At 40.7% G+C, this 14,919-nt stretch overlaps 2 protein-coding genes across 3 annotated transcripts; both read left to right on the top strand.

Moving 5' to 3' along the window:
- The first annotated feature begins 663 nt into the window (after positions 1-663).
- LOC120424616 (facilitated trehalose transporter Tret1-like) lies at positions 664-10,432 on the top strand. Of its 2 annotated transcripts, none has more exons than XM_039588780.2 (4): positions 664-957; positions 7,470-7,607; positions 8,820-8,981; positions 9,049-10,432. In XM_039588780.2, the coding sequence occupies exons 2-4, from the start codon at positions 7,487-7,489 to the stop codon at positions 10,212-10,214; spliced, it is 1,449 nt and encodes a 482-aa protein (XP_039444714.1). In that variant the 5' UTR covers positions 664-957; positions 7,470-7,486; the 3' UTR covers positions 10,215-10,432. The 2 variants fall into 2 exon arrangements, with proteins under 2 accessions (XP_039444714.1, XP_039444712.1); XM_039588778.2 differs by lacking the exon at positions 664-957 and adding an exon at positions 7,210-7,365.
- A 2,212-nt stretch (positions 10,433-12,644) lies between these two features.
- On the top strand, positions 12,645-14,896 carry LOC120424612 (facilitated trehalose transporter Tret1-like). The gene is made up of 3 exons (XM_039588771.2): positions 12,645-12,987; positions 13,221-13,376; positions 13,436-14,896. The coding sequence occupies exons 1-3, from the start codon at positions 12,927-12,929 to the stop codon at positions 14,635-14,637; spliced, it is 1,419 nt and encodes a 472-aa protein (XP_039444705.1). The 5' UTR covers positions 12,645-12,926; the 3' UTR covers positions 14,638-14,896.
- Positions 14,897-14,919: the final 23 nt, after the last annotated feature.

The raw sequence follows: 14,919 nt of genomic DNA, 5'->3' as shown, positions 1-14,919 counted from the left end.
CAATCCCGCAAACAACGCCATAATCGTTGGTAGCCTTAATGTGCCATTTCTGGCGACACAATCTGCAGAACAAACGGGGAAAACGCGTGGAAATTGCATTGCTGCTAGTTTTTCATATTTTTTTCCTAGACTGCATGTGTACGAATCACAGTGAAGTGGCAAGTGTGATTGATTTTACAAATGACTTGGGATTTTCCGGACCATTCACTACAAACCTTTTCAAATTATAGAATTGCACTATATTTACAAATAAAATTTAAATGTTTTCTGAAAATTTTTATTCAAACAAGAGAGAAAAGTATGTTGTACAGATATAAATCATGAGAAATATTTAACATTTTCTTGGTAATTTGACGCGATACAATTTTGACAAGCATTGGCTTTCGAGGGGTGCAACGATTTAAAGTAATGTTATTTTTAAATACTTAGAATTCTGTATAGAACCACCCTCACTCCAATACTAATCGCCTCCAGCGTGTCTGTGTTTGCTCATGTTGTGAGAGAATTTGCACATTTTTTATTCCCCATTTTCATCGCCTACTGTTGACTACTACAGCTGGACACGATCCGCCGCGTGTTCTAGATCATCTCGGGTCCCCCCATTTGTCCAGGTGCCTCGTAGTGGAGCTCCCCTGGTCAGTTTGGGAGTGACCACTGGCGGCGAAGGACGTTCTTTGTTTGAATTTGTGTAAATTATGTGAAACCATACAAAGTGTTTGCGTGCGTTTGTGTTTCTTTGTTGGGCGTTCTGATAACTGCACTAAGATGTTCTGCTGACTGTTGTTCTGATAACAGACTCTCTGTGCAAGAAGTCATTGTAGTGTTTTAAATTTCTCAACTCGAAAACAAAAACAATAGAGAAAAAGCAATTGTGAAAAATATTATCAAAATCCAAACTTTTGACAGTTGAACAAAGATCTTGGATTACAGAAAAGTGTCAATCATGGATTCGCACAGGTCAGTTACTTTAATTTAAATAATCATGTTTTTTTATTGCCACTCATGCACGGACAACAAACTTCCATTTCACGCGAGGAAAGCCTATTACAGTTCAATCCCAGGTGTTCATCTTTAAAATTGCCCGCATCATTACACTTATAGAACAAGATTGCTCTTCCCTCGCGAGCCATATTGTTCCGCTCTCAGCAGGGCAGCTGCCAGTTTATCGCAAGCCATTTCCTCCCATAGAAATTTGAGCTATTTCAGAACTGCAACACGCCGGCCGATTAAGGTTGACCTTTCGCTTGCACTTAACGCGCGCGCGATTGTGTAGCATTTTGTTGCCAGTGCGCGTGCACGTGGGGTGGATTTTGACAGTTTTGCCATAATGGCGGCTGCCATAATGCTTGCACTCTAGAATGCAATGCAGACACATTGAGAGACGTATTGTGTAAAGAGAATTTCGATTTTTTACTTTTTTTTGACAGTTTGCCATAATGGCGCTTGCCATAACGAACCACCCTGCTCCTGCCGCCAGTTTGAATAAGCGCGTTTGTTAGCACTTTTTTGGCACCATTTCGATCCGTTTAGCACCTTCCACGTGCTCTCCGATTTTCGCTGAATAATGATTCGTCAGGGTGGAATTTCACCAAAAGACTGACAGTTTGCGACAGTTTGCACCATGTTGGTTTGTTTGCTGCGCACCTTCATAGGCGATAGATGCAATCAGTGTTTGTCGCATTCTTGCAGGTACGGGACATTCTGCTGCGCGCTGTTCTAGGGCGTTGTCTCACACAAAACTATCGAACAAACTAGTCCCGCATTGCTCATCACTGCTCGTGGACTCACGTGGACAGTTTTGATATTCTGTCACAGAGGCTTGATAGCGCGTATCGCGTAAATTTCCTTTGTCAAGTAGTTTGCTAGTCACAGCCGATTCGATGTAAACACATTATGCAGCTTCTTGATGACTTTTATAGCACTTGTCGCGGTAGCTGAAGCAATTGCCACCGTCGCCGGTGTTCAGGAATTTGTGTGTAAGCAAATGAAGCTTCTCCTCCCCAACAACCGGCAGGCACTTCATGGAGTCCCCGCATCTGGAAACTGTTTAATTTTGCCGTACATCATTTCGGGAAGTGGAAAATTTTGCATCCCCCAAGGGCACTTTTCCTGTTTGACGAACCCGACCGTTCCGTTCCAAGCGTCAACGTTTCGTTTTGTGTAATTAATTCAAACTGTTTATTCGTTATTGGCGTTCAGCTCACGTTTTGCACTGCCGTTGTGGGTTTTGGACGGTGCGTGTTTGACATTGGTTTATTCGAAGGGAACCCTTGGCTTAAATCTGGAATAAAAGACTTAAAACTATTTGTCATTTTTTTAACAAGAAATATGTTTCCAATGTATATAAAAATCCATGATCAAAACTTACTGTCATTCATCACGAGACAATTTCAATTGTTCTAGGTAACACAGTATTATTAAATTTTGTAATGAAGGAGGTTTTCCGCTGTTTGCAATGGTTTTATCTATCGTCAAACATTTGATTACCGTTTAGGTTTACATTAGAATGGCCTTTTTGTCGTTGAGGCTTCGTCACTGAATTTGTGATTATTTGTTGAATAAGTTTACCATTTTCATTTAGTTTATTTAAAAAAAAGTATGTGTCTTTCCCTCGGTCTTGCCATTAAATAAAATTGTAAAAATTGAGTATACTTTTATCAAGGTATGATAGACTTAAAATTGACTTTCTTGCCAATAAATTAAATTGTAAATTTGGGTATACTTGGTATGGAATCAGCTTTAAAAAATAACCATGCGCACTTATACGATTATGGGTCTTTCCAGGTCAACTGGGTACACCTTTGGACTCGATCTTCACCTAAATTCATTTTTTTTTATTTTTGAAGGGATGTATTTCGGCAATGGTTTGGTTTAGTTTGGATATGCATTGATGCTTATGTAAAATTGTCCGAGGAACACGATGGTGATTAAAAAATAACAAATATGAGCAATTCCAGCTCAAATCAGGAATTTTTCTGGTACTTTTGTACCCGACCCTCTCCGATTTCAATGAAACTTTCAATGTTATCCTAGTCCTATATGAGTCATTTTTATGTACATGGAGCCAATAGTACTCGAAAATAACATTTGAGGAGGGCGTAAGGTATTTAAATGTTTTTATATTTTGTAATTTAAAAATCACTGTATCTCGGAGCCGTTGCGTCGTATCAAAAAGTGGTCAAAGACAAACTTGTAGGAAATTGGACGGGCTTTCTGAAAAAAATACACTGAAACAAAAATACACGCCACATCTATGATATTTTTTGATTGTTAAGTCTAAAACTGAAATTTAAAGGTGATGTCACAATTTTTTTTCGTTCAAAATTTTTGAGGAAATAGCCTAAAATGTTACTAAAAGACTGACTAAAAATGCAGGACGGTATGTCTATCCTAAAAAAATACAAAAATCATTTACTAAAACTGTTTTTTTTGAAAAGTGGTCTAAACGTCAAAATTTTTAAAAACCAGTAGTGGGGATCGATTCTACAGACAATTTTACATAAAAGTCTCCATATTGACCATTGTCCTATGTCCAACCCTTGGGAAGATACAGTGGTTTTTAAAATAAAAATGTTGAAAAAAACGGGATTTTTTGTGGTTTTTGGTAATTTCTATATGACTGACTTGGTTTTTCAGTCTCGTAAATATTTTTACTGAAAAGCTCGTCCAATTTCCCATAAATTTGCCTTATATATATATGGAATGGGTGAAAATCACGTTTTAGGCCATAAACTGCAATGAAAAAATATTGGAAGGCACTTGAGGGTTGATATTTTATTTTTAATGAATTTCTTGGACAATTTTCTATAAAGTGAAATTAGGAGAAAGTTCTTTGGTTGGAAAGTTATGAGTTACAAAAAAAAATATTTAAATAAAATCGTCAAAACCCACCGACAATTTTGGATTGAGTCTCGAGTCGATCTGGCTCGAGATCGAGCCTGAATCGATTCGAGGCTCGAGCCAAAATTTCGAAAAAAATGCGATTTTTTCGACATAAATCCGTCTGGGAGAGGCCAAAAACTTCTATTTTGGTCCAGTAAGGCGCACTAACAAATTAATACATGGACAAAAACCTATCGTTTACAGAAAATACACACCTGACAGTTTTTGTATTGATTCCATTTTTTCTAAAAAAGTGATTTTTTTTTTGGATAATGCAAGTGAGGGTGCGAGAAAGTATTTTAAATTTTTCTTGTTTAAGAAAACATTGTTTCTAAAATCATAATCTATCATTTAAGAATCAAAAACTTAAAATTCCTTGACGTTACCTCAAAATGGGACAGATTAAACCTGTAAACCCCACAGATAAACATGGGTACGCATGGTTGTTTAAAATATTTCCACAGAATATATCGAGAAATTAAAAGTGCAACATGGAGTTAAACTTTCTGTCAAGCTTCTGTGAATTTTTTCATGACAGTTGCAAAAGTTTAACTCCATGTTACCAGCTCACATCTCTCTTTTTAATTTCTCGATGTACCCGACATATTGAGAAATCAAAAAGAGAGATGTGAGCCGGTAACATGGAGTGAAACATTCAAGCTGTCGTGGAAAACTTCACAGAAACTTAACAGAAAGTTTAACTCCGTGTTGCACTTTTAATATTCCGATACTATTTTATCGAGAAATTAAAAAGAGAGATGTGAGCCGGTAAAATGGAGTGCAACTTTTGTAGCTGTCATGATAAACTTCACAGCAGCTTGACAGAAAGTTTAACTCCATGTTGCACTTTTAATTTCTCGATTGACAGGAAACTTTATAAAATTCAATTCTGTCGATTGGAGCGTGTTCAGGAAGATCAAATCTATTATACCTTGACAGAACTGAAGCGATTACTGACATCAACTTAAAAAATGACGAGTTGTGTAACTGGTTGATAGTATCAAGATCGAGGGGCGGGACAATAGTAAGAAATTAAATTATTTAATTAATTAACGGTAGGAATTAAATATATTAACGATTGTTTACGTTCAAAACAACGCCACCTCTTCTTACACTACATTGATTTGACATTTTGACACCCCGTGTGTTTGTTGTTATGTTTGGCGCAAAATTTGTGTCATCGAAGAGCGGTCGAGCAGGAAAGTACCAGCGCGGTACAGGCAAACCGGAAAAATTGCGCAGCGTCATCCAGGGCGGTAACCAGGACGTACTGGACGATATCGAAGCTGGCCCAGCCGGAAGATTTGTTGTAGAAGGCCATCGAGCGGCCCACCTGGATGCTGCGTTTGTTGAAACGGATCCTCGAATCGAATTCTTCCCACGTCATTTCCCACAGATTTCTCCGTAACACTCCCGCCAAACAGCTGGGCATGTTCAATGCGGCCTACCAGAAGTGGTTTCCCCTGATGTGTCCCTACCGTTGCAACCTCATCACCGCCGAGTCCTGGATGTTCGTTAGTCCCGTGATGACCTCCAGAAGCCAGATCATCGGTACTACCATAAGCCCGGTGGAAAAGCAATCGCCGGTTGAACGAAATGAGAAGCCGCCAACGTCGTTATTCCAGACACTCAAGAACCGGCCAACCTAACATGGTGGGACTATTATTGAAATAAATGAAACAACAAAGTTGAGATATTTTATTTTTTCAAAGCATTGTACCAAAAAGTCATCATCTAACGTAATTAAAAGTCACTCCAAGTACCTAATTAACTCGGATGATTACAATTGTCTACTCCTGAATGCTTTCGTGTCACCCGTTCTTGAACCTCCCAGCGTTAATGTGGCCATCTTCCCGCATCATTTGCCGGATGAACCATTCCAGCATCCGAACGCTAGTGCACCGCAGAGCGCCGTTTTCGTCAGAGAGCTCGTAGCTTGGCTCGTAGTGCAGATCACTTTTGCGGTTGCACAGGAGGTGCAATTTCTTTTCCACCGATGTCGAATTGTTAGAGGCATCGCTGTAGCAAGGCACCTCCAGCTGCAACGAAATCTTGCTCTCGTCCGACGTCTGATTGTTAAGCTTAAACTCTATTACTCCGTTAAGGCGCGTCCCAGGATCCGCATCGCACTTAACCAGCTACTGGAAAATGTAATCCAACTCCACCGGCTGCAACTTCCCCGTCAATGGCACGTTTAGATCGGCTTGGTCCAAAATCTCTTCAGCTTCACGGCGTCATTCTTTTTTACACGAAACCAAAACAAGCTTGACAGCGGAGTGCGCGAAAGAGACACGAAGCAAACCAAAGTTTTCAAAGCAGGTGTGGCGCTGTCAAATGTCAAACGACATGAGGAATTTAATTCCTTAATGTATTAAATACCGATAATTAATACATTAAGGCCTTTGTCACGCCCCTCGATCAAGATTTCCACTTTGTTCGATTGCGTCTAATCTTTTGCTTCATTTTTAAAAAGGTTCGTCTTTACAGGACATTATGCAGACGATATTTCCAAGTCAAAAACAAATTATCTAAAATAAAACCAAAAAGGAGAAATTTTGCTTAAACGCTATGTTTGCTCTGAAATTAAGGACCAGCATAGCTAAGGGTTAGTGGCGGGAGAGGCAAGGAAGATACACAAACCACAAGGAAGTAGGTATTCTCACATTAAGGAAGCAAAACGGTTTGCTGGATGATGACACCGGGATTGAGTTGATGTATTGCAAGCTTGTTCAGAGGATTGCCGATCGAACATTTTGGATAAGCAGGCCGACGACGATGACTGATCAGTTTGAGGTTGACCGGTGTCCAGTCAGGTTGGCGAAGAAGGATTTCCATCGAGGTTTGCTAGCTTTTAGCGTGTAAATTGAGATATTCTTTGTAATGGAATTGTTTTAAAAAACCAAGCGTCTCCATTAAGTTAAGCTGGTGGAATCGCATGGCACTTCGAGATTTCTTCACACTTTGTCCTCACAGTTGTCAACAACTGTGATTCAATTCAAATTTTCCAACGAGTCACTTTCCATTGGTCGATCATGAACGGCGCCTAGTCACGGAATAATCGGTTCTGCGCAGACACAGTAAAATGGCGTCAAATTTTAGCTATCCCTTGGCTCAAACTGCACTTCACTCGGTTTGTCCCACACTCGAGTGTCCCCGGAATCTCGACGGCACACTTCACCTGATGCCACCGCTACCGGTTTGATTTAGATTTACTCGCTGTATTTTGCCTGTTACTTATTTAGAAAATCGTGAAATATTTAGTTGCGGCGATTGCCGTTCAAGATAAGGGCGGTCTCTTCTTTACAAAATGTGGCAACAACTGGCCACTTGAGAATCTGCTGAGGGTTATTTAAGGCGATCTTGGCTTTAAAAAATGCGTTAGTGCCCTTTTAGAATCGGTTCAGTTTGAATCTTAGTGTTGAGCGTAGTGAATGGTTTGAAGAAATCTCATGATTACTTTTTTCTATTGAAAATAGTTTATAAGTGAGTTAACATTTTTTTATTTAAAAAAAAAAAGTTAAATTGCGATATTAAATGTGAAAAATAAACTTAATTTTATCTGTGGGTGAACTGTGCAATCTCGACAGGCCATTGGTGAGAATCGATGAATCCAGCTGAGCTCAACTACCAACCTGTGGCAACGTTCGAGAATTACGAGAGCAGTCGCGCAAACTACAAGATGGAGAAAGGTGCCCCCACGCGGCAGTTTATAGCGGGTGTTGTTGGTGAGTTATTGTGTGGCGAAAGAAGTTCGCAAACGAAAAGAAGAATTGAAGCAAATTTTAAGACTTTTGGGTTTTAAAATAGAACTGGAACGTTTTATGGCATGGTTACAATTATGGACATTTTTATTGTCTTTGTGGCAAAAGTCTACAATATAAACTGGTCGATTTCTTGGTTCTATTCCGTTCAAGTGAAGGAGTGTTTAATTCGTTTAATTCAAGTTTAAGATGGTCTTATAACTATTATGGCAATGATTTTTTACTGTGTAAATGATTCGATTCTTATCATTAGAAAAAGTAGTATTATTTTCAAGTGCAAAAGCAAGAACAAAAAAAATTGCAAAGGGAAGTGATTGCGAGGTGTAGATTGGGATTGAAACTATAAGAAAATAATAAAAACTAAACAAGATAACTGTGGTGCTTTGGTTTCAAAACAAGAATCTATACGATTGATTGTACAGTCGATATTCGATTTTCCAAAGCCTCATTTACTCGATGTTTCAATTATCTGAAGTTCTTTTTTATTTCTTGTTTTCAACATTAAATTTAAGTTCAACGAACCTCTATTAGTCAGGGCGTTGACTGTTTCATTACCAAGTACATTATTGCAATATTTTATCATCGCCTTATTGGTCACCATCCTGAATTACAAACTCCTAGATTACTTTGCTCAACACTGGTTTGTTTATTGTTTAACTTTTGTGATTGGTAATTTGTGCATTACCATTTTTCATGTTTTCAAGGCATAATGAAACAAAATCAAAATTCATAAACTAGTTCCATTCAAATTTGAGTTTGAAAATTTCACTTATAAATCCCAAACAATTTTTGAATCCACGCAACGTTATTTCTACTGTGATGTCTAGTACTAGTTTTAATCTCAAGTACAACAGCAAAAATAAACACAACAAACTAGTAAAAGATAGTGGCTAGAAATTGTGGATTAGGATTAGTCCTATCGTAAACTGATACAAACCATGCAATAATTGTGCAATCTGCTAGAAATGAAAAAAAGGTAAAACACATCTGTAGTTTGTTGTAAAATAAAGATGCATTTGAATTATTGTACAATAAAAAAGTTAAATTTAAGAATATTATGTTTATGATTTTTGTAAATACCATGAATAGAAAATTCAGTGATGTCTGAAAATATTGGAAATCCTTTAGAATAATCAGCTATTGTTGTCATCATAACTAATTCCATACATTTTCCAGTCAACCTCGCCTCGGTGGCCCTCGGAACATGCTTGGGATGGACATCCCCCATGGGCCCAGTTTACTCGTCCAACGACACCAGTGTCAATCCTTTGGACGTTATTCCCGACACCGGCGAAAAGTCCTGGATCGGATCCCTCGTGGCTATGGGAGCGCTCATCGGTACGATTCACCATTGAAGCTTGTTTGGAATGATTTTTGCAATTAATAATCTTTTATTTCATTCCAGCTCCCTTCATCGCTGGTCCCTGCGCTGAAAAGTTTGGCCGCAAGCTAACCCTCCTGGGCAGTTCGGTATTTTTTGTCGTGAGTTGGGTGCTGCTGTTGACCACATCGACCGTTGGTCAGCTACTCGCCGCCCGGTTAATCCAGGGTTTCGGAGTTGGCTTTGTCATGACCGTGCAGACGATGTACATTGGGGAGATCGCCAGCAATGAGTACCGGGGCGCGCTCGGATCGCTGATGCAGCTGTGCATTGTCAGTGGAATCCTGTACGTGTACGCCATAGGTCCGTACGTGAGTTGGGCAGGGTTGCAGTGGGCTTGCTTGGCTCTGCCGGTCATTTTTGCGGGGACGTTCTTCTTCATGCCGGAAACCCCCACGTATTACCTAACCAAGAGTCGCCGCGATGATGCCATTGCTTCACTTCAGTGGTTACGTGGCAAAACGGCCGAAGGTGTACAAAAAGAACTGGAAGAAACATCGGCGTCGGTTGATGAAGCCATGAAGAATAAAGCAGGTGTCATGGATCTTTTCAAGACCAAAGGAACTACAAAGGCGTTGATCATTTGCGCGGGCTTGATCAGCTTCCAGCAGCTGTCCGGAATCAACGTGATCCTGTTCTACAGTCAGACTATCTTTGCCAAAACCGGAAGCACCATGTCTCCGGCCATTTCGACAATCCTGGTCGGCATCGTTCAGGTTTTGGCAAGTGGCGCTACCCCACTCATCGTTGACCGGCTGGGTCGCAAGCCGATCTTGTTGGTATCCGCAGGCGGAATGTGCTTGGCTCATGCGACCATGGGATTGTATTTTTACATGGACTACATAAAGTCGGACTCGGTTGACAGTATCAGCTGGTTGCCAATTTTCTCGCTGATCTTCTTTGTGACGGTGTACTGCATTGGGTTTGGACCACTTCCGTGGGCTGTCCTGGGTGAAATGTTTCCGGCCAATGTCAAGTCCGTTGCTTCGTCTATCGTGGCGTCAACCTGTTGGGTTTTGGGCTTTTTGGTGCTGCAGTTCTTCTCGACGCTGGACGAGGCTGTTGGATCGCACTGGTCGTTCTGGATTTTTGGCATCATGTGTGCTATAGCGTTTGCCTTCACCCTGACTCAGGTTATGGAGACCAAAGGAATGAGCTTGAACGAGATCCAGGAAGCGCTCAATAGATAAAATGGAATCGTTTTGTGGGCCATGTTGAGCGTGTAAATGTTTGTGCTTTACTGTTAAACAAAGAAGGGTGTTTTTATTAGTTACAGTAAATTAGTTCCTCAAATTGTAAAAATCGATATATGTTTTTGATAATTAAGATTTTATCACGCCGTTAATCGCTAGATAGGGAACCAAAGTTGTTGTGTTACTGTGGTCAATAAAAAAGATTAAAAAAACGGGTTTGTTCTATTTCTGTCTCTCTTTCTCTCTGATGCAACTGATTCAATTGGCGCATTGACCTTTATCAAACATGTTCTGAATAAATTTGACACGAATGACACGAGTTTTGCTCCATCCGATTCAAAATTTTATCAGCAATTTTCTTTCTAGAATCATTTATAAATAACTAAACTAGTCAGTCGCGTTGATCATAGCCGTTCATCGTCGACCGATATGGACGACAAAACGAAAAGAAACGCAAATTTTTTTTTTTTTTTTCAAAACTCGTGAAGTTCATAAGCAAACCCCTAATGTTTATATATCAAATTTTTTTCTGCTCTACAACTTTGTAGAACTTTGGTACACTCAACCCCCGGTCGTTGGTCACTTTTTCGTTTGACACTTTTTTAGTTTGTACCCCGTTGGTTGGTCAAAGTAAAACTAAAAAGTGACGAACTGTCACTTTTTACACGGCGCTCACGCACACTATCAAAACAATCGTTTGGTAGTGTGTATGAAATCCGTGTAAAAGGGGTGTCAAACTAAAAAGTGACCCCGTTCGTTTGACAACAGTTGGTGTCAAGCCATCGGGGTTTGAGTGTACACTAGAGTGTAACAAAATTGACTTTTTGGCGGGTATTCAGGGGTTTGTTCCGGTGCCCAAATCTCAAATATGAGCTTGATTGGACGTAACAAGAGCTGGCGCTCCGCCCTTCAATTTTAAATGGGATTTAACCCGTAAAAATACTTTTTTCCACAAAATTGTCTATTTTTGAGGCACTTTGGCCACCAATGCGTTTACCAAAAACATCACTGGCGTGTAGGTATATATATCATTGAAGTTTGGAGCACCCTGGAGCTCGGTACAGACCATCAAAGTTTGGCATTTTTTCGAAAAATTGTCCCCGGCAAAAAAGATATGCGTCGCTCCTTGCGACGCCCGAGACGCAATTTGATTTTGCCGGGGCTGAAAAAAAATACTCTGCAAAGTTAGAAAAAAAAACGCAAAAATTTTTAAAATGAAAAAGAAAAAACAAAATGTTCTAAATGAAAAAATTACCCTTCTGGGTTAATGTAGATTCGAAAAGTAAATTAAATTTCCCTTAAAACGACACGTTCGAAAAAAAAATACAATTGAATAACGGAAAATGACAGAGTTTTTAAAACTTTGTTTGTGTTTTTTCGATGGAAACTTCGTTTTTCGGAATTTTGAGTACGCCATCAAATTGGGTGTCCAATTTTACATAAAAGTTCCTTTGACACCAAATTTCTATCTCATCACCGTTTCAGGCTGCAAATTATTGAAAAACACGTCTTTTTTCGCATGTTCAAAAATGAGAGGAGTCGTACCACTCTCCGTCACGAGATATAAAAAAAACGGATTCGTGATCAGGGACAGAAGTTACCCCTTAGGACAATGTTTCACGCAAATCAAAGAAGATTACTTAAAAAGGTACATGAACTGAAACGTTGGACAAAGTAACAAACTGGTGTTTACTTTTAAATAAATAAGACCGAAAGCCGAGCATAACCCCCAAATTGCACTGTCGTCTCTGTCGTCAAATTACACAAATGTTTCCATACAAGTGTTTTTTTGCAATGGCAAAAAATGTTGTATGGAACTTGTTGCAAAACTTGACTTTTTCAGCACTCGTTGTATTTATCCAACTCGGTGAACTTCGTTGGAAAAATGTACGGCTCGCGTAAACTAGTGTTTACATTAGTCCAGTTGTTTTCATTGTTTTCAGCATATGTTAGTATCATCATTAGGGATGACATTAGGTCTAAGGGGTGAGATTGGGTCCAACAAAAAATCAAAATCAAAATATTTTAAAGCGAGCTCATACATGCTCAGTATGATTATCAACGCACGATTCTAATTGTTTTAAGTTGATTTGACTTACATTTCCATTATAAAATTGAAATTTAGAAAATCTATATGTTTTGCCTACCTAAGATTCAGGCTTACTTGGAAGGGGAGGGCATCATAAACTTGGAAAAATATTTGCAAATTACAAAAGCTTATTACCATCAACGCCTGCACCTATGCAACCTCTTACCGAAGCCATTTCATCGCGAGAATCCAAATCATCGCAACTGCTGCTTGGCGCGTACGGTGCTCTCTTCAACTTTCCCATACTCAGAGATGGGCGCAAAAACACTTGTCCAGCCGGGCTGCAATTGCTCTGCACTGACTGTTTGCACCGGATTATCAAACTCGGCGGAAGCCAGTACCATTCGGTCATCTCGGGAGAGAGGTTGACTCTTTTAATAAGGCAACGAATTGGTATAAAGAACTTGGGGCTGGCCATCGCTGTCTTCAGTTTAGTAGAACCTGTCTCACGAGTTGGACCGAAGAATACATGAAATCATTCAGTTAATGTTGTTCTTTGAGGTTGTTTACTAAGTGACGACTTGTTAGTAATTATAATTAGTGTCGCGTGTGGAAGCTGTGAGGTCCGCCTCGGGGTGACCTGGAGATAGTTTTGTTGACAGTTTGGACGAAGGCGTGCAATGATTCAACTGCTGCTTAGTGCAATCAGGAAGAAGCGACAGTATGTGGCTGCACTGATAGGTGGGTTGGGATTCTTTTTGGGCTGACCTCAACTGGAGTAGACGTTATTGTCTAATTCATCCAGCGCTGATAACAGCAGTCACAATTTGGCACCGAAAGGTCAATGTCGGTGAAAGCTGATAAGTTGACTTTTCGGAGGATCTGTGATGAGTTATTCAAATTAAGTGTCCGCATTTATCTATATGGATTGATTGCAGCGATAAACAACGGAAAACTAATTAAATTTCTTGCAGCGAATCTCGCAATTGCTTGCATGGGTGCCAGCATGGCGTGGACATCACCGATGGAGTCCAAGCTGAAGGATATGGATGAGTCACCCCTGCCAGAGGCTCCTACGGCAAGTGAACTATCATGGATTGGCTCTATATTGACACTGGGATCACTACTTGGTACGGGTGTCAATTTCTAATACTTTTTTTTCGTATCAATGATTATGCCTCCATTCTAGGTCCAGCTTTCGCCGGCTTTGTAGCTCATCGCTTCGGGCGAAAACTTGCCCTGCTGATCAGCGCCGTATTTTTCCTGGCCGCGTATGTCCTTTTTCTTACGACTCAATCCGTGGCGCAGATTTTGGTTGGTCGATTCCTGCAGGGATGTGGAATCGGTTTCGCGATCACAATTACTCCGCTGTACGTGGGCGAGATCGCTACCGTAGAGCGACGAGGAGCTCTTGGCTCTCTAGTGCAGACCTTTATCACACTGGGACTGCTTCTGGACTACGCAATTGGGCCTTACGTCAGCTACGGTGCCTTCCAGTGGATCCAAATGGCACTGCCTTTGTTGTTTGTAGCTGGCTTTGTCCAAATGCCGGAGACGCCTCATTTTTACGTGTCCAAGGGAGATTACGGGGCAGCGGCTCGATCGTTGGCGTACATCCGAGGAGAACCAATTTCCGAGTTGCAAGCTGAGTTTAACTCAATTCAATTTTCGGTCGAAGAATCGCTGCGTAACCGGGGAACAATAAAAGATCTGTTTATAGATCATGCCAACTTCAGAGCATTGATCATCTGCACCGGTGTGGTTGTGTTCCAGCAGTTCTCTGGCATCAACCCGGTGCAGTTCTTTGCTCAGACAATATTTGACCGCACGGGTACCGATATACCGGCAGATCTCTCTGCTATTGTGTTGGGTATCTTCCAGGTAATTTCCAGTATTGTGACGGCAGTGATCGTAGACAGGGTAGGTCGACGACCTACGCTCCTCACCTCGGCCTTGGGAATGTGCTGCTCGTTGACCGCCCTCGGGACGTACTTCTACCTAGACAACCAGAGCTCAGAAGTGGCAAGTACGCTCACCTTCCTACCCGTAGCTTCGCTCGTACTCTTCGTCATCATGTTCTGCACCGGATTTGGGCCCATTGCTTGGGTTCTTCTAGGAGAGATGTTTGCACCCAGCATTAAGTCACTAGCGTCCTCAGTCGTGTCTTCAATCTGCTGGCTGACATCCTTCTTCATCCTGTTTTATTTCACATCACTGGACGACGCCCTCGGATCCCATTGGTTGTTCTGGATCTTTGCGGTGTGTTGCGCGATGGCGTTTGTGTTCACGTACGTCTTCGTGGTGGAAACCAAGGGCTTGAGTTTGCCGGAAATTCAGGCCCGTTTAAATGAGAGTGCTCCAGTGATGGCGTCAGCTAGTGACAAATGTTGAGCGGGTTAAGTTTTATGGTTCTGTTGTGGTCCTCGAAGGACTACCTTGGCAATAAGTGGCTAATTGATGGCTTTTGCCTCATTTGTAGTGAAGTAAGGTGGGAAATTCAAGATGCCAAAGGCTTTTGAAGTGTTTGAAGTGGTAGCGGCTTCTTCAAAAGAATATATGATTGCACAGATAAGTAGAATCATCCAGTGAAAGTATTACTTAAACCATGTGTTGTAAAATAAATGTTCTCAATTGACGAATGCGGCTCTGTTGTGAGTTAGATATGAAAGAAAA

This window comes from Culex pipiens, chromosome 1, assembly GCF_016801865.2.
Source record: "Culex pipiens pallens isolate TS chromosome 1, TS_CPP_V2, whole genome shotgun sequence".
NCBI lineage: Eukaryota > Metazoa > Arthropoda > Insecta > Diptera > Culicidae > Culex > Culex pipiens.
This window is presented reverse-complemented; position numbering and strand designations above follow the sequence as displayed.